We start from the raw sequence: 19,808 nt of genomic DNA, 5'->3' as shown, positions 1-19,808 counted from the left end.
CATACAGGCATAAAGTCGTTATTGATGTATTTTTAACTTTCAACATCTTAACTAGTAGTATGAGTTCTATGACGTTTATCAAAATGAAATTGTCAAAAACTGAATCATATAGTACTTTGGAGAAACAAAAAAAAAAGCAAGCTGGCAAAAGAGCGAAGAAACCATAATTCTGAAGCAAAAGCCTTCAAAACTTATATTCCTACATTCTTTAATATCTAGACAGGTAAGTGTCATGATCAAGACCATCTTGTCACCGGTATATTTGCAAAGATCAGTATAAGAATCTCAGGAATTTGTATCGAGGTATGAACCATTTGATTACTTGAATAAAAAATATCTAGACAGGCAAGTGTCATGACACCATCTTGTCTGCCAGTATATTTGCGAGGATCAAAATTAGAATCTCAGGAATTTTTATTGCGGTAGGAAAACCTGAAAAAATATTATGTTCTTCATGTGGGTTTTATAAGTTTGGTCACTGGTTTGGGTATTTAGATCCAGAAAACTGCCATCGCTCTTGCTCACAGAGCAGAAATAGAAAATACACATTCATGGTAAAGATTAACTTCAAAGAAAAGTTGATAACAATAGATTGCCGTTATAGGCGATTCTATATTTGCATGGATTTCCAAATCATGAGAATTCAAAATTGACAGCTAACATATTAGATTGGACAAATAAATAAACACGTGAACTTACTATGCCATTCATGATCTCAAGCAATCATATTAACACCGATATAGAAGAAATCTGGGGCCAAAGAGTTTGGCTGGTAGCGGGTTTTCAATCCAACTAAAGGGGGTTTAAATAACTCTTTCCATGAGGAAACTACTTACCAGTTAAGTTGAGTTTTCTTCCTAACTGGTTTCCCCATTTTCTACTAGACCATGACAGAGTGTCAATTTTTCGACTTCCTCTGCCAGCTTAATCGAGATTGATTTGGTGTTTCCAGATTTGGGTTAACCTATATCAATATGGTTCTTTGATTGTAATGGGTTATATCATGTGTGTGAAGAAAAGCGTGAACACGTGCATGGGATATTTACATGGGACTACTTAATTCAGTGTACATTGTCCCTTCATTCATTTGATGCCAAACATAGGATCAATGAGTTATGTCCTGCATGCTATATGATCTCTCTTTTACTCTTTAAAAGAGAAGATTATGTACACAACTTTTAACCATGTAAAACATGATTCACACATATGTACATTGTCATTATGCGACTTTGCAGTTTGCACTTGTCGTAAATGGCCAAACATTGTGCACTATCAGCCCATAAGTTTTTGTTATGTCCAAGCATATATGGAGATAAATTTGGCATACAAGTAGTGACACAAAGGTCAAATGCCACATTACCAAACACTAACATTTTAATATATGGTTCCAGAATAAACGTAACTTCTATTATAATGAAATGAAAATACTGAACTTTCTTAGGGGCATAGGGAGCATAAAGCAACATATCTGACACCCGGAGCAGATGTGCACAACAGGCACTAGATATGTGATACATCCATGCTGGAGAAAACATTTTAGTAAGTAAATGAATTTTCATTTCTCAATTAAAAAAAAAAAAGTTCTCTCACTAAAAAAAAAGTTTACTTGAACTTCCCCTTTGGTCATCAAGTTAGAACCAAACAGAGGCTAATGACAGGTATACGATATTAACCAATCTTGGTATATTTTGATGCCTAGTCTAACACATTTCATCTGTTCTATCCAGAACTTTAAAATTCAATGCAGGGGAAAACAAGGACCTGTAATAATATCTGTGCTGCCTGGTATGGGTAATGGACATGTAGGCATAATATCTGTGCTGCCTGATATGGGTAATGGAAATGTAGGCGAACCCTGTCAGGTGGATCTGCATTGAAGTATGAAACAAGTTACAAGAGATAAAATTTAATATTAAAAAAAAATTATAATAATTCTATAAGTAAACATTAGTAAATGAAGTACTAATATTGGTGGCAAAATGGGTGGGTTGGGTTTTGGGAATAGAGTCATAGACAGTTCAGAATATAGAAAGGTAATTTTGTAACGGTCCGAATGAGACAGGCTGGATTGGCCAAAACACTTTTTCTCCATATTTTCTAATAGCCAGTACAACATATATAAATACAGAAATAATTTTATATCAAATACTAATCTGAATTTTCAAATTGTAAAATTTAACATATGTTGTGTACTATACACACTTTTTGTATTTAAACACATTAGACCCGTTTCCTTTTAATCTGTTTGCTTTACTCTACTTGTTTAACCACTTAAAAATAAAAATACAACCGGAATCAACCCATTCATAAGTAAATGGGTCGATACTGCCACCTCCTACTAATAAAAAAAGAAGCAATATAAAATCTCGAAATAAGCATATTACCGTAAATGGGAAAAGTTCTAAGCACACGGGCAAAGCCTCCTTGTATGCTGATGGGATCCATCACAAGAAAACAATGACGGTCTTTTCGTATATAAGCATGCTCCCGGATTCAGATTTCTAGGTGCATCCTCAACCACTTCAGCAGGTTGGTCAGCGCCAATGCTAGCAAGACATGATCCTCTACATTTCATATACTTTTGCATAATTTCACACTGATTAATAAGAGAAAATTTACTCGGAACACACGATTGCCCAACTGTCTTGCAAACAGAATCACATGACTCCCCTTGTTTACCAACAATAACGTTAATCCCAACCAATCTCACTTCCATCTGTTGATCACTAACTACAGCCGACACATTGGATGTCGGGGCAAAACAATGATGAAATTCACTAACATACGCGTTTTCATGAACAACACTGTCGGAATTATGCCGACACCTTCCAGCACAATAATCAAAAAGACTCGAATACGTCCCTGCAGTTACCGGTTTAGCTATCCTAACTTTCAACACCTGGTCTAAATGAGTCCGTTCAGGATTTAAGCAGCACGAAACACAATACTCATAAGATTTGCAGCATTGTGAAACAAGATTGCAGCCTTGACAACTGTACTGATCTCTTTTTACACGGCAACAATGTGATCTAGGATCTAGTGACAGTGCATCACATACGTATCCCGTATGATCAGTTATTAAATATCTCCCTTGAACAGTCGTTCTGCATATCTCTAAAAAGCTAATATCTTTCCTAATTGCAAATGCCGTCGATACCAACATTAAAACTAACAAGCACGAGCATTTCAAGTTAAAATCCATAAGCTCGACTCTAACAATCTTATCCCACCGCTACGGTATCAAAATCTAAAATCCCAATTAGTCCAGTAAACTCATTTCAACCCAATAATCTCATTTTCAACACGAGCCCGCCCAGGCTTCCACAACTACAAGATTTCGACAACAAAAACATGAACTTCACACCTTCCATTAAACTCTAAAAAAGTTGAAAGCTTTATTAATATCGAATATCGTCACTCACATAATGTAAATAATAATAGTTTCATTTTGAGCATCAAAAACATATCTATGTTAAACATTTTCTATTAACACTCCAATTCAATTTCTTTGATTAATCTAGAGAGGATCATATTATAAGAAAGTGACATGATTGAAAATAATTATCATTAAGGCTATTTGTCTATAATAAGGAATAAAGAAAGTATTATTATGAATTATAAATCACAATAATGATAATAAATAGTAAAAAGATGAAAAAGAAAAAATACAGGGGGAGAGTTTACCTGGGATTATAGAAGCTTGATATATATATGGTGAGAATTGAGAATGTGGGGTTTAGTTACAGAGGTCGATTTGATTTGGGGGTAAAAAAGAAGAGTCGATCCTATTACTCTATGGGTAAAATGTTTCAATATTGTAAGAATTGAAAAAGTTTTGTTACATAGGCAGCTAGGTTGTAGGTATAGGAAGATGGTCGGAAACAAATCAGAGTTAGCCAAATATGTTAAAAAAATCAAAATATCAAATAGTAACATAAAGATGCAGAAAAAAAGAATAAGAAAATGTGCTTTTGGGGGTTGAGAGTATATAACAATAGTACGCGATCCCGACTAAAAGAACCGCGGTATAAGAAATGTGTGATGCTTCCCAAGCGTCGAGGGTAGAAAGACTTCCGGCAAGTTCCTATATATACGTGAAAAATGATTATGAGGTTGTTATGCACCCAACCTGGATGGAAACCTGTCATATACCAATATTTTAATATTTTGAATAAATATTTGTCCCACATGATTTTCATGGTTTAAAAAAAGGTGTGTGAGAGGTTTTTCACCCAATTTATTCCCTTCCCCATTTGTATATATATCATTCACAAATAACGTGAAGTTATAATATAAATGTTCTCATAACTTTTTTTCATACGAGTATTATACAGTATTTGTATTTTGCCCAACTTATAGGTTTATCTAATTGGTGTGTATACTTTCATAAACATGTAAATCATAAAATAGTTCTAGATTACGGATTGTCTTTGGTTAAAATTTGGTTGAAAAAATTCTACCATAACCCTAACACAATTATTTCGTGTGGAGTTTGTCTTCAATTAGAAATTATATATATATGGCTACCATAGCTAAGAGAAAAAATTCATTCTAACAACTAATCTTAACCATTTAAAATATAATGAAAATTAGTCTGAGCCATTGAAATTCAAAGTCAAAGTCAAATATTTATAAATATGGAAATTGGTAATTTATAATATGTGTAAGCACTCTTGCACAGTTGTACGTGATTGATCCGGTCAAAACAGAAAATTCAAAAGCAATTTTTACTAATATAAGGCAAGTTTATTTTGAGTAACAAATATTAATTGTGAAATGAGTTTTTATTCTTGCACACAACCTATACATGTTAAGATGAAGAGAAGAAGAAATCAGGTATGCTACTTTGTGTCTATATATCTATATAACTTATATGATTTGATTTTATGTTGTTTTTAGGTACACAATCAGAGCAAAGTTGTATGTCTTTTTCCCTCATTCATTTTCCCCCGTATTAATCAAAGCAAAGTTGCTAGCGACTTACTAGCGGTATGTTATTATTAATAAAATTTTCTGCCTTTCAAAAAAAAAAATTATTAAGATGAAAAAGTATATTTTGTTTTTTAATTCATGAAATAATTAGTTTCTTTTATTTTATATTATGCTGAAATTTATTGATCTATTGTGTGTGGTTTTGTTGGTTTTGAGGAATTCAGTGTTTTCATCTTAGGGATCATCAATTGGTTGTCCAAGGATATTGGAATTGAATGATTGGCAGCGTCATGATCCATGTTTCCTTCTCATTTCAGTTTAGTTTTTTTTTTTTTTTTTTTGATAAAACGTTTCAATGGTAAATGACGAAGTACGATTGTCTGTTTTAGTGATTATTTGGTTTAATGGTTTCCGGTGAGGTTGGTTTATAATGTTTTAGTGCTATCAGCTTGAAACAGTTCATTTTCTAAGAAATAAAGAAATTTCATTTTCTTTGTATCTAAATGCAGGATGGGTGAATGATTACTAGGTGTTTCATATGATTCCCCATTGATTGAAAATTAGCAGATTAGGTGTAGGCTAAAGATGAAACCATCCTAATTGAGCATAAGGAGGAATCTGCGGGCAATGAAGTGAATATTAAGCAGATTAGGTGTAGGCTAAAGATGAAACCATCGATTGAAAATTGCGGTGAAACCATGGTTGTGAATTTGTGATTGATAAGCATCTATAAAGGAGAATTTACCTTCTATAATATAAGATATTAGTAAAAAAGTAACCCCAATGTCGTCTTCGACGGAGTATGAACCAAGTTGAGATGTAGAGTTGTAGACAGCCTTTACCCCTACCACTGTTTTCAGGTTCCACCAAAGGTAGAAAAGGACCTCCAACTTTGCTGGGCATGAATATCGAACCCTTTATCTCTGTATTCAGAGACAAAGGTTCCAATTAGTGATCCAGTTGGTTTTTATAAGATATCAGTGTAAGCATATATACATTTCTTACTTTGTGCAACATGTGGAGCAAATTAATACTTAATTCTTTTACTTATATGGTCCCTCATTTGAATTTTGGATTGTTGTTCCAATAGTAACATAACTTTTTATTTAAGTAAGTAGATATATTCTCAACACATTACATCCATCTTCAATATTTTTGTTAATATAGATATTCAGTTCTCCTTTTTATTATTAAATATATCATTTTGTCATCTAAACTTACATTGAATGTATATATACATAATAGAAGATTCATTTCACCAAAAGCTACAATTTCAAATGGTAGACGGACAGTAAAATGGAGATTGATTCAAGTGTTATTAAATATAAAGATTTTTATTTATATTTTCCTAATTATGTTCCGATCCCGGGTTGGTTAGCTATACGGCTAATGATATAATTTACTTATGAAACTTAGGGATCTTCATTTAATGCTAAGGGGCCTTGTGATAAATGACACTTCTACATAGATTTTTAAGCATAACTATGTTAGAGTGACAAACATTTTACAAAATAATTTTACAAAATAAGTGGCATGTGAGATAGTCCAATAAAGCAAGAGGGAGAAAGAATAGAGAGAATACATAAAAATAATTTGATCGATGGAAGTTGTGTTTGTAAAAATTTATAAACCTAAAATTACTCCATTATCTTTAACCTAGTCAACGATCAGGTATAAATCTAGTTACTCAATGTCCATGTTTCATGCCCTTGTTGCTAATGTCTCGACTCTCGAAATTAGTGTGTCAAACATAATTCCTTACTAGATAAAACGATCTAGGATTCATCTAGGATCTTGGTCTCCATTGGTTTTGGTCTCACTAATGAGTAATCAATGATACTTTTGAAAGTTAAACTTTGTCATGTATATAAAAAAAAAAATTGAATGTCATGTGTCCTTAGTTGTGGAATTATTTTGTTCACACATTAATGGCAATTGTCAAATGATTTGATCTTTCCTTATCTCTCACGATAATATTAATTCTTGGAATCATGGCAATGTGTCTGTGTGTGATTACCTATATATGGTTTGCCACTATCTTCCGATTCTTGACTTTTGGGGTCCCCGCTCCTTAGTGCACGTAAATGAAACTATAATTTCTTTGGTGCATGAAGTCTAAATATGTATTATTTAGTGGCTTGCCACTTTTGGTGGCTTAAAATATGGTTTAAGGTTTATGATCTAATATAACATATTTTTTATTTTTAGGATAAGAATATAAGACTGTTTAGATACATAAGCTTAGGTGTGGAATACTTATATTGTTTTTTTAATTCATAAAATTTATGGGGCTCAAATATTTATTCATTAATAAAAAAAATTAAAAAATTTTGTATGTGAGAGGTTCCACGCCTAAGCTTAGATACCGGACAACCTTATGTTTACTTTTCCTTTTTGATTTTCATTTTAACTCAATCGTAGGAAGAACTTCCTATCTCTGAGGTGGTTTCATAAATGATACATGACTTGTACACGAACAATATACTATGTCCTTTATCTCAAAAATAAGTATACAAGTTGATCTCTTTTTTTTTTTACTTATATAGTTGTTTTCTTTCAAGTTTTAACGAATCACAACACTTACTAAAAGGCAAATATGATATCTTATACATTAATTGATATGATCATGGCATATTCTCAATAAATCCATTGCTTTCAGTTTTTTATAGTGGCAATAACTTTTTTCTTGTCCCTATGAATAATTTACAACTGAAAATGCTTCAAAACTTCGACAAATGACCTTACTTAGAGATATGATCAATCTTACTTAAGGAATTTATGCCCTTCAAAAAGTTATAAATTATTGGTGAACATGTTCTAGTAACATATATACTTATCTATACTATTATATAAAAATTATGCCCTATTTTGAAAAGTTTACAACTTTGAGACATGCGAATTACCATTATACCCTAAATTAATTAACTTACACAATCATTCCATAGTCTTTTAAAATTATTCACTATCCATAAAAAGCAAATATCTTTGTATCAATTACCTACACCACTTGGCGCCGACGCCATTACCATCCGTTGACGTCACCATATCGCAACTAATGTCATCACCGCCGCATTGTGCTGTACCATTCTCGTATGTTCATAATTGGGACCTTTATTTTCAATTAAAAAGGTTTTAAGGGATCAATTGAGTAGTATGCAAAGAAAAATGGATGATGGAGATATAGAAGTATCATATAATCTCACACGCAATTCGACATCTCGTTCACGATCAAAGCTAGAGGATTCAATGTTACATGAGTCCTTAGAAAATGAAAATACTTGCATACATACTTGCTTAGATGATCATGTTTCTAAGAAACCCGTGAGGGGGGCATCAGGAAACCGAGTAGCTGTTAAGAAGTACAGAGAGAAAAAAAAGGCACATAATGCTTACTTAGAGGAAGAAGTTAAAAAACTACGGGTTGTGAATAGAGGATTGGTTCGAAAATTGCAGTTTCAGGCTGCTCTTGAAGCTGAGGCCGTGAGGCTTAGAAGTTTGTTGATGGATTTGAAATCTCAGATTGGTAAAGAACTTGGTGTGTCTCGGTTTTACATACAGAGTTGCAATGACAGCTACGATTGTTGCATTGGTGGTGACTGATCATTGGTAAGACATCATCTCGTATATGTAAAATACAATTTCTAATATTTTAGTACTTTGGTAACACATGTGTAAAATAGCTGTGTAATATCTTTTTTGTATTGGTCGTGACTGGCCGACTGGGTGAAGAGTCCCATCGTGAGCTTCCTACGAGTCAAAGATCGTGTGTCCATATCTTATCACAGTGTGCAGAATGAATGTTATGCAACCACATGATTGAAAGGGCCATGTGGGTGGCAGCCACTATATTGTGAGAAGATGGTGCATTGGTTATTCGAATGGTAGTCTTAATGTTGTGTCTACCACGACGGGTTGTGTGCTTATATGTTTTTGTTTGACTATTATATATCAGTGTGACACATGATTCAGTGTAAATTTCAATATATAATACTGATGCGACAACCTTTTAGAATCAGTATCACTTCACTGAATACTCTGATTGTTGAACAAACCGGAAGTTCTTGAATGGTCTGGGATTACTTATATATGCTTACTTCTAGCAAGTTTATGTTGCATTATTTGGTGAATGTTCAGTTAGTCAATTAGTGAACAAGATTACGTCTGATAAAATTAAAAGTTTATGAATTGAGTAATGTACTAGAACTGTACTATAACTATAGTTATCAGTTGTACCTCTTGATCTTGTCCAAACTGAACAGAGATAGAATGCTAGATTAAGACTTGGAATGTGTGTATCCTGGTATCATCAGTTTCAGAGAGAATATTAACCAGTGCTTAATAACCCTTTATAACATTCTTCGCTTTAGCAGATTAAGAAGCGTTATAAACACATCGTTTTGTTGTGTGATTTCTACTTTTCTGCAGTGAAAGATGTCTGACCGTACTGTATCAGTGACAGTCTGGTGTAAGTCACTTATCCATCGAGATATTGAAGGAAGTTTTTCACCAAAAGTATGACATATTATCTTAGGGAGAGTTTACCACTATTTGAGTACTAGCGGTATGGGAACCCCTTACCCCTGTATCAATTGTAACAATTAGTTCTGTGACATGGACCGTCCCCCACTTGGCTTGTTTGAAAAACACACTAATGTGTGTTTCTAAATATCACATGCTCAAGGTTATTGACTAAAGAATTAGTTCTTTCACAGGGAAGACAGTTGTGCAGTGAAGATTCACTTTACTCTTTTAGTTGGCTTTGTCTTGTTTTGGGTTTTACTTCTTATCTTAAGTTATATGTTCACTTGACTTGTTTGTTATACGATATAAATTGAGTGTGATTTTCCTTGATCATCTACACTCTGGTTCATTCAGGAAGCTCCAGAATTGTTATATGTTGCATGTTTCTAAGATGTTGGTGTGATGGGTGGGTTGGGTAATGTCAAAACAGGTGGGTTTGAACGGGTCTTATTTTAGTACGAGCCTAGATGTGCAGGATCAAGTCTGCCTGCAAATATTCGTCTCTGCTATTATTTATTTGTCTAATTATATGATGCCTCAGTTATGATCAGAGAAGCAATATCACTGCGATATGATAAGCGAATACTTATGATTTAGGAGGCTGTATGCATTAAGAATAGACTTTGAGCGATTGTGAACCTAGCCGCTTGAATCGTTCTCCTTTTAGCCAGGTTTGAGTTAAGACGTGCTACTTTTAGCCAGCTTATTTTAATTTACCTGTTTCATATGTGCTGCAATCCAAATCAACAGATAACATGTGAAAGCTTGACTTTTCAGGCTAAGCAAACTACTTAAGAATTTGAGATTGATAAAGGTCATGGTATCATGAGAATAATTTCTAGAATCTTACCATAACTTCATTGAACTTTACAACACATACAACAAATAAAGAAAATCCTTACGAGTATGAAATCTGACTCGGTCTAACTGCACCTCAAAGATAGGCTATGTGTTCAGTAACGAGTGCAGAAAATAAATGTAGTATAGGCGTATAGCAACTCATATATGGTTCAAGCATAACATGGTAAAATATAATATGTAAATAATAAAACTTTGGTTGCATATGTTCATCTGAAATGGCCAATCTGATCCCAATTTGGCGTTAAAGATTCTGAATTAAAGCTGAGATTTTTGGTAGTTCTGGTTGAATTTGCATGACCAGGAACTCCTTTCAAGCTCGGGGATCTTTGCGAGAATCCACTACGACCATTAACATTCCAAACCTGACTACTGCATGCGTCACTGTTGATAGAAGATATAGGAGACAATAGCTTATGCTTATATGGAGAATTGGTTGCAGACCAAGTATCCGAACTCAAGGGTCTTAGTCTTGGTGAGCTCAATGATCGGGACTTTGCTCGTGCAGATTGTGTTGCAGCCATATACGTGGGAAACACTGGGGAACCTGCCATTGGAAGGGAATGTTCTTCTCCTATTGAACGTTGTTTTCTGTGATGTGTCGTTTTTGGAAAATTAGATGGAGTATCTATTGCTTTAAGATTTCTTAGTTTGAGTTTTTGACTTTCAAATTCCTCTTTCTTCACTATATTTTGAAGATCTTCTCGTTTAGCCAATTGTGTATCCACCCAATGTTCTAACCAATACCTCCATTTTCCGTTTACTTTGCTTTGTTCAGATTCCGCAGACATCTGTGATAAAAAAAAAATGAAGATCACCCATCCACCCTTTCATTTAAGTTCTAACACCGAAATCTTCTGTTAAATTTGTAACATACTTTCAAAGAAAATCATACTGATCTTTAAAGGTGAAATTTAGCAATTTGACTTCAAAATTCCAACTATATTTATACAAACGTACTCTGTGGTTGTATGCGTACTCCTTGATCCTTTCTCGCTTCATAGCTGCTTCTCTCTTGCTGAACAACATAGCATCCTCCTCTTCCTTTGTCAAAATGCTGTCATCCCATCTCTTCTGACTATTCATATCCATCTGTACAGTTATACATATTTGTTAGCAAGCACCATCTATTTAGGATAGCCTAGAAGCAAGCTAAATCAATGTTTTCAATACCTGTAAATACCGGCCGGTATTACCGGTATTTTAAGTCTGGTATTTTGCCGGTATTTTCACTATTCAATACCGGCCGGTATTTCCGGTATTCCCGGTATTTTCCGGTATTACCATACCGGTATTTCCGGTATTTTCAAAAAATAAATTTTGATTTTTTTAAAAAATTATTTTTATGATACTTTAATGTTATTTTTTGTTATTTGTGAACTTTAAAACCTATATTTTGTTATGAAATACATATTTGGTATTATTTTTGAGTAAATTATAATTGCATTTTGACTATTTTTGTTAAATTGTAACAAGTTTTGTAAGATTTTTACAAAAAAAAAATAATAAATTAAAAATAGTCGTACCGGTCGGTATTTCCGGTATTACCAATAATACCGGAAAATTTTTCCACGCCGGTATAACTAAAATACCGGTTTTTAAAACATTGAGCTAAATCATAAGAATTTTCTTGTTCACGTTGCACCCACAAACCTTAATATCTTTCCCTCTAGTTTCCTGGAAATTGTGATGACAAGTGCAGTCTGCCACCTGGACTCTTTTCGCACATGCTTGTGTTTGAATATTTACAACGGATTGCAAACGTTTTAAAGTTGTGACTGCCTGGTGTCGAACTAGATGCCCACGAATAATAGCTTGTAGCTTTACAAGCCCCTTCAATGCCCTAAGAGCTTTTCTTGCCTATATCACGCAAAATTAGAGATGTCAAATTTGACTCCGTTTACTTACAATGGGTCGCGTTGGGTGATGATTTAGCACTTACGGGTCAGATAAGTTTTTCAAAGGGAAACGGTTCACATTGGTCACCCATTATCCAACCCTCCCATTTTGCCACTCTGGCTGATTCACATTTCAATTGCAAAATATGCTTTGACTTTCTGGGTCAACATTTTAGCTCTAAGGCCGTTTAGATTCTTCCTAACTTTTTTGACACATTTTATTTCAATGTTGCATACTAGCATCTGATCCAGTTTCCTATCTTTCGCTTTTGATAGTTTTACAAACTTCAAAGAATTATACAGTATTGTTCTAGATCTTGAGAGTTAAAGACCTTGACCTAAAAAGTCAAAAGTTATATTTTTGCTTCACTCCATTGCATCTACTATCCTTAGGTGTTAAATTGTGGTTTTAAGTTTTAAATATTTTTAATGAAAAGATTGCTTAATGTGGATGGAAATGCACCATTTTCTTTCAATAAGCTAAACTTAGGCAGAAAAAAAAACTTACAAGAAATCCCCGAAAAACTGTCTGAATCTTGATGGCTGCATCATTTTCCATTTCTTTGTCATCAATAACATCATTTGATACTCGTTTTGGTTCATCAACTTCTTGAACCAAATGAACACTTTCAGGCTTCACCTGTTTCTCAATAGCTGCAGCTGATTGTGATCTCTCTATAGGTGCTGATTGGGAGGTTAACCTCTTTAGTCTATGCCTCCCAAATATCCATCTTCTCTTCTTTTCCTGAAAATTCAACAATCTTAGTATAATGCACAAAGGAAACAAACATGTATGTTAATATTCATGATCAAATATGTACACCACTTAAGTAACATCTCCAGAAAAACGTTTAAAAACGGTCAAAACGTAAATCCTAGTCAGGCCGATTATGTTTGACTTAAAAGACTCGCCCTTCCCGGGTAACCTGAACAGAGAAAAACCAACTCTTAATTAATTATTATAAGCCATACATATACCTTTATTTTACTTTGACTAGTTTCTGAGATGAAAAACCTCTTGATTATACTAAGCCATCTTCTTTTTGCCATTTGGGATCATCAGATTTAGAGAACTTGAACTTACCTACTATCAAAGCATTAGTGCTTCTAGTAAGTGTGCAAGTTTATGAAGTTAAAAACAAAATGTAATTGGACAGATTTGGTCACAAGTTCCCAGAATCTCTAGAATACTTCAGGAATTTATTTGAGTTCTTGGGATTTGGGATATGTACTTTAAATTCAGATGCAGCATTATTTTAATATACAATGGAGTTCACTAGTATAGGAGATGAAGAATGTTTGACAGAAACCTATGTTGCATAGTCTAGTTATATATTCTTTGACTTGCAAGGACATTGCTACCTATAGGTGGCAAAATGGTTACATGGGTCGGGTAACATGTCAAAATGAGGTTGGGATTATAGTGAGTAACGTTTTAGTTCACATCGAAATAGGTAACAAATTTAGTTGGGTTGAAGTGCTAAACTCATTTATATAAATCTTATAAACAAATCATGTGCTAAATATGATTAACCAAAAGGTACATTGTTACAAAATCTATATGTTTTCTTATGCATTTATATAAAACTCTGGATAATTTTAATACATTTGACCCATTTGAGTTGTGTCCTGTTGACCTGTTTTCTTTTTAATTCAAATTTTTCTACCATTGTACCCATCAGACGTATAGAAAGACCAAATCGACCTATATACGTGTCAAAATTGTCACGTCTACTTATACCACTTCTTGAACTTCTATTGCTTTTCATACGAGTGTTTTTCAGTACAACTTTTTGTAGCGCGATGTGGTGCACATTACCTTTGGTAATTTTCAAAATATTGGACATATATACACATGGGATATTGAGAATTAGAATTAGTACTAGTACTTATTTTGGTGTAATTCACAATATGTGAAATTGAAAACATGAATTTCTCGACACACCAAGTAAAACTTTTCAGAAACATACTAAGTAAAGCTAAAACATGATAAAAGTGTACATGATTAATATATGAATCAGGAAAAAACGCATGCGGCTTGCACATGCATGGGACACACAATGACACAAGTGTTTCTTGATTATTTTTAGTTCTTTTTAACTATATAAAATTTCATAATCTTTGTATCACCTCATCCATGTATCATGTGTCACGTATACTGAATCATATTGCAACATAGGTTGCTACATGCCTAAAATGACCCGTGGCCGTTTTCTATATATTTACCTAGTGAAATTCGAACCTGTATTTTTTCATATATATGTGAAACAATGCCAATGCACTACGTCTACCAAACTTCTCATAAAATCCAAAAATTTGGGAGCCGCGTAAACGTGTGGTCATGTTTAAATGTGAATAAGAGGCCGAAACTCGGTTAGTACTGACTAGAACTCGGACCCAAAGACAACAACACTTCGTGTCAAGATAGTCTAGACCCGATCAGGCCCGCGGGTTCATAAACAAAAGATGGTTAATTTGTCGTTAAATACCTACACATGGGTTTGGGAGACAAAAAGCTGAAACAGCAAAAGAAAATGGTGGAGGGCAGAACACACTTGTGAATAATGGCTTCTTTCTTATTTTTGATGTTTGATGGGTCCATTACATGTTCAGATGTTTATTTGACACCTTTTACTTTTATTATCACCATTTCTTTTTATATATGGTATTCAATAAAGAAATTTAGCATCACATAACCCAAAATTTTAGTTACCCGTACTTTCATAAGATATAAAATTCTCTAAAATTTCATAACCCAAAATTATATGCTTCCTTTTCATAAGATATAATATTCTCTAGCCTCATGTCCGCGTGTTGCAGCGAAACCCTGTTAAATGTGGCGGTTCGTGGATATGACCAATTACGGCGGCAGCTAGGTTATGGGTCTTTTAGGACGTGTGTTTTTGTTTGTAAATATGTGTTTCTAGGATGTATGGGTATTTTGTTTGTGTAGAAGGGTAAATTTGAAACTTTAGGGATAAAGTGAGGGTATTTTTGGGGGAAAAATATGTTTAATGTCTTAATGTTATCCTCTTTATAAGGGGTATACATAGAAATTATGTAGCACCGAAACGGATACGTCAAAGGGGAATGGGAACGATACGGGAATGGAGAACGGCAAAACTAAAAAATTGAGGATACGGGTACGGCAAAGATACGACAATAAAAAAATTTAAAAATATAAATATATTGATTTTATATAGAGAGAGAAAGATTATGTACAATTATATATGTATAACTTTATAATATATGATGGTGACCGGTGATCACGAATTAAACTTTTACTAATCATTTTTGAATGGATTAAGTCTGATGGTGATCTCAATTGTATAACGTAGTTGGTTTCCGTTTGGGGTATGCATAGTCGCAAGATGACAGACGTTTTTAGAATAAAAAAAACTCATTAAAACCCTAACATTAATTACATACAGCATGGAAGCTTCACAGAAACGTTTTGGTAAATATGAAAACTTCAAGGAAACGTTTCGTACGAGTTTCCGTTCCCATGTAGTTTCTGAAACGGGTACGCCTACTTGTTTGGAGTTTTGGTACATCATAGATAGAATACATATAGATTGAAGTCATTATTTATTAAATCGTATTGTTGTTTGTTTTAAAGGTAAAGACAATTAACTTGCGATCTCAAACAAAAACAACATATAATACGGAGTACTAAGGTTTATGAAGTGACAACTTTTTTGAAATCTATAAGCATCTTCAATGGATGTCCATAGGAAATGTCCATGCTTAGGTGGACTTAATTATACGGACTTTCCCATTGCTACACCAACTTGATATATGTTCATAGAGTGAAAGTTCATGCGGATGAAACAAAGGAGTAACAAAATATATAAATTATGAATGTCAAGTAAGTTACATGCATGAATGAAAGAAATAAACTTATAGAAAGTGGTGGTTTAGAAAAAGTTTTTGTCATGTCATGGATTTCGAGAAGTCGCTACATTTGAGGTATTTGATCGAGGTGCTCTAAGATTACAAATTTTAATAGTTAGAATATGATATATCGGTGGTTAAAGTGAGGTATCTATTGACTTTTAATAATGGAGAGATCATGGACTCATGGATTTACTCATGATCAGGTAGGCTAGTGGCTTAGTAAATCTAATCAGCTGGTTTAATTTTTTTTTGTTTTGTTTCTGAATGTGATACTCGTATATCGGTACGGATAGTGGTTAGGGGAAATAACCAAGTGTTGATTGTGACAACATGTGTTCATTTATTGAAAAGGGAATGTGAGAAAAACAACATACATAGCATTGGGTGGTAAGCTTTTCAAGATGACAGCTATTGAGGGCCCACAAGTTGATCACTGGATTTTTAGGGAGAATTTTGGGAGCAAGAAAATAGATAGAAACCAAATTATGAGTTGGTTTTTTGGGAGTTTCTAATGGTATAGGCGTGAAATGTCTTTAAGTGTCAAAAATGTCTAAAAGCATATGTTGATGTATCAAATATAGTTTTGATTATACTTAAGAGGCTTGAACATCTAAGTCAGATTGAAATTAAAGCAACTGTGGCACTTTTATCAATTAAGGAAGGGTTGCCATAATTGAAGTAGGGGCTGCATAAACGTATAAACTTGTTTATTCTTGATTTCTTGGCTCCATTCCTTGAAAGTGATACATTACAAGTTACATATGGTCTTTGAGTTAGAATGAAAATCATACATATTTGAAAATTATAAATGGCTAAATAACATCAACGGTAAAACCATTCAAAATGTGAAGGTGCAATGGATATCTAATATAAGGTGTTGATTCATGACGTAAGTGCCAACTGTGTGTCATAAGTCGGACACCGTTGGCACGGCTTCGTCAGACATCAAGGAGGACACTACTATACAATTAATATTGAAAATAGTAAATTAAAATAGTAACAGTAAAGAAGATATGTTGTTGACAAAAGTGTGTTACGGATATATCGGTAAGAAAGTGATAATGCGGCACTTATGTGGCTGCGGAGCAAAAATATACACCCCTTAAGCCACGAAGGTTTACTAGCAATGACTTCGGGACACCCATAAAAAGAGCGGTCGTCCTAGATTACTCGCCTTGTAAAACGGATGACAAGTGTTAACGCGACACTTGGTCATTTTTTTGATAAGTCAATTAGAATGATGAAGAAAAGAGAATAATAATAAACGTGAATATATATAAAGGGGCCATAACTCGGACGATAATGCTTGTGATGTGTCATGTTTACGGTTTACTAAATTGAACTTAAATGAGACGGTAGGCATTTTACCTTTAAGAAGAGTAAAGCTGAGTGCAACACATCTTTCTTGGCAATAAGTTCCTTTAAGATGTCGACTGCTTTTGAAAATATATGTGAAACTGGCCCATTCTGAATAAAAATAAGCATAATGTTTGTACAATATTCAGTTTTTGTTATTGATGGTGTGAATTTTAAATGGTAACTATTTCACGTAATATAATATTATGAAAGATTAGATATGTACCCGCACAAAACGATGGTGGCGGCGACAAATGGTGACAGCGGTGGTAGCAGTGATGGTGGTGTGGTTTTTATATAGAAGTAATTGATGTGAAAGGGTACGTAATGTAATTATTTTACGAGTTAGATGGATCTATATTATACATTGTTTCATTAAGGTGTTATAAGTCTATTAATCAGATCCATGAGTTAAAGCTGTAGGTCTAAATTAAGTTTCCATATCTTTCACACACACACACAAAAAAAAAAAAAAAAAAGAAATCTTTATATCGTGAATATGGCCATCGATCACACTAATCATAAGAATCTTATCGTTTGTATTTAGAAAGGAAAAAAAAACGACTTGTTTGTTTTCTTCTAACCATTTTCACAATAACATAAGAAAAAACATATCCTTGATGTTAGCCTATTGTCAAATAAAAAATTAGGCGGACAATAAGGCCTGTCCTTATAAGACGTTTAAGCCACGTCCGACGCCACCAAGATTTTGACACTATTAGCATTAGTGCGTCCTATGTTGCGTCCTTTCCGTTTGTTTCATTTTTAGACACACATTTTGTGAAGGAAAGTGGGCCCGAAAAGATGATGTGAGGGGAAGAAGTGAGAAAGAAATGAGGGTTATAAGGAGGGGTGTTCTTAGTGTATTTAGAAGATAGAGAAACTGATGAATAGTGTTAGACGTGGGTTAGAAGTAGATTCCTATATAGAGGAGATAAGAAAACTTTTTGATTTGCGTTTTCTAATGGTTAAATAATAAATTATCCAAATTATAAAAGAAGAAATATATATAGAAAAAAAAAACAACTACATATGAGGTTGAACATATGTGATGTGATGAGGTAGGGCCGATAGGGTTGGCTCTAGAGTCTAGATATTGGGCCTCGGTTGTCTGTACGCCATGACATGGAGATATTTGATGTGCTATACAAGTAACAATAAATATAATTACTTAAAGATGATTGTATACATATACAAATATATAAATAAATCAACTACCACCAAATTTATGTTCTTTTTCATAGTACTTAACCTAATTGAATGCTATAAAAAATTGAACCTTTATGGTAACGTAGAGGAAATGTAGATATAATGAAAAGTTAGGAAGGACACCAATCAATTCAACTTATGAGAGCTAGAGTATTTTTTAAAGACCATTTATTAGATCTCACATTGATGGTTGGATACTTTCTCGATAGTTTTATATTTTAAAACCAGTTTGAGATCACTAATTGGTAACATACGAAACTTGAATAGTTGAATCCATGACCTACCTATTGAAATCGTTGGGTATCTAATTTTAGATTTTCATGAATATATCTTCTACTTTTTATAAAATTTTCACAATTAAAATTTGGATAAATATGTAGATAATTGGTCCCTAAAAGGCTAAAATAGATATATTTCTACTACATTATAAAGCATTTATTCCCTCCATTTTTTCAACTTTACACAAGTGAAAACTACAAATACCACTATCATTTATTCATAATACCCTTAAAATAAATTTCAACCACTCATTTTTTTTCACTCTCTTCAAATCTCAATCACTCATTTTTCTCTCTCCTCTATAAATTTCTCCAATTCATTCAAAATCTTTTATTTCAAAAACCGTAAATCGATAAATTATAAAAATTATATGGGTGTACTTAAAATTTCACGCTCTTTATTAGAGATGTCATTCGATATACTTTCGACGAAATTTTAAATCCGAGATTGGAGCCCGTACGGCTAAGACATTTGGCTATCACACTTTATGACATATCGACTTAGCACAACCTATGACACGTACCTTACCATCTTACCGTCGCAACACGCAAATACTTACTCTCTAATCATATAATTTAATAATGTAATGTACATTTATGTCACATAACATACTTTTTTAAGTGTAATATACAAGCTTGTTAAACACTAGTTTGATATTTGAAATAATATATCTGATGTAAATATTACTTCCCGCTATAAAATAACTCTTCAATGTATGTTAAATTGTTAATGGCCTAATTATTCATTGGTAGACTTGTTTAAAATTTGGGCATCTGATATGATAAATATTTCTGAAACAATTTTAATCTTTACATGTGGTCTAACAACCATAGGACCATCAAAAAGGCCTAAAGGTCC

The 19,808-nt window shown here is 33.4% G+C and overlaps 3 protein-coding genes across 3 annotated transcripts; 1 reads left to right on the top strand and 2 right to left on the bottom strand.

Moving 5' to 3' along the window:
- Window positions 1–1,569: 1,569 nt before the first annotated feature.
- On the bottom strand, window positions 1,570–4,079 carry LOC122596810. Its single transcript, XM_043769458.1, has 3 exons — window positions 3,685–4,079; window positions 2,385–3,327; window positions 1,570–1,868 (listed from the first exon to the last, which is right to left on the bottom strand). Exon 2 carries the CDS (start codon window positions 3,200–3,202, stop codon window positions 2,402–2,404), a length of 801 nt encoding a protein of 266 aa, XP_043625393.1. The 5' UTR covers window positions 3,203–3,327; window positions 3,685–4,079; the 3' UTR covers window positions 1,570–1,868; window positions 2,385–2,401.
- A 3,982-nt stretch (window positions 4,080–8,061) lies between these two features.
- On the top strand, window positions 8,062–8,944 carry LOC122598456 (basic leucine zipper 23-like). The gene has a single exon (XM_043771053.1). It carries the CDS (start codon window positions 8,086–8,088, stop codon window positions 8,530–8,532), a length of 447 nt encoding a protein of 148 aa, XP_043626988.1. The 5' UTR covers window positions 8,062–8,085; the 3' UTR covers window positions 8,533–8,944.
- A 1,314-nt stretch (window positions 8,945–10,258) lies between these two features.
- On the bottom strand, window positions 10,259–13,517 carry LOC122596154 (protein IQ-DOMAIN 11). Its single transcript, XM_043768684.1, has 5 exons — window positions 13,188–13,517; window positions 12,718–12,954; window positions 11,965–12,171; window positions 11,272–11,403; window positions 10,259–11,102 (listed from the first exon to the last, which is right to left on the bottom strand). The coding sequence occupies exons 1-5, from the start codon at window positions 13,257–13,259 to the stop codon at window positions 10,521–10,523; spliced, it is 1,230 nt and encodes a 409-aa protein (XP_043624619.1). The 5' UTR covers window positions 13,260–13,517; the 3' UTR covers window positions 10,259–10,520.
- Window positions 13,518–19,808: the final 6,291 nt, after the last annotated feature.

The sequence above is a fragment of the Erigeron canadensis genome, chromosome 4 (assembly GCF_010389155.1).
Source record: "Erigeron canadensis isolate Cc75 chromosome 4, C_canadensis_v1, whole genome shotgun sequence".
NCBI lineage: Eukaryota > Viridiplantae > Streptophyta > Magnoliopsida > Asterales > Asteraceae > Erigeron > Erigeron canadensis.
This window is presented reverse-complemented; position numbering and strand designations above follow the sequence as displayed.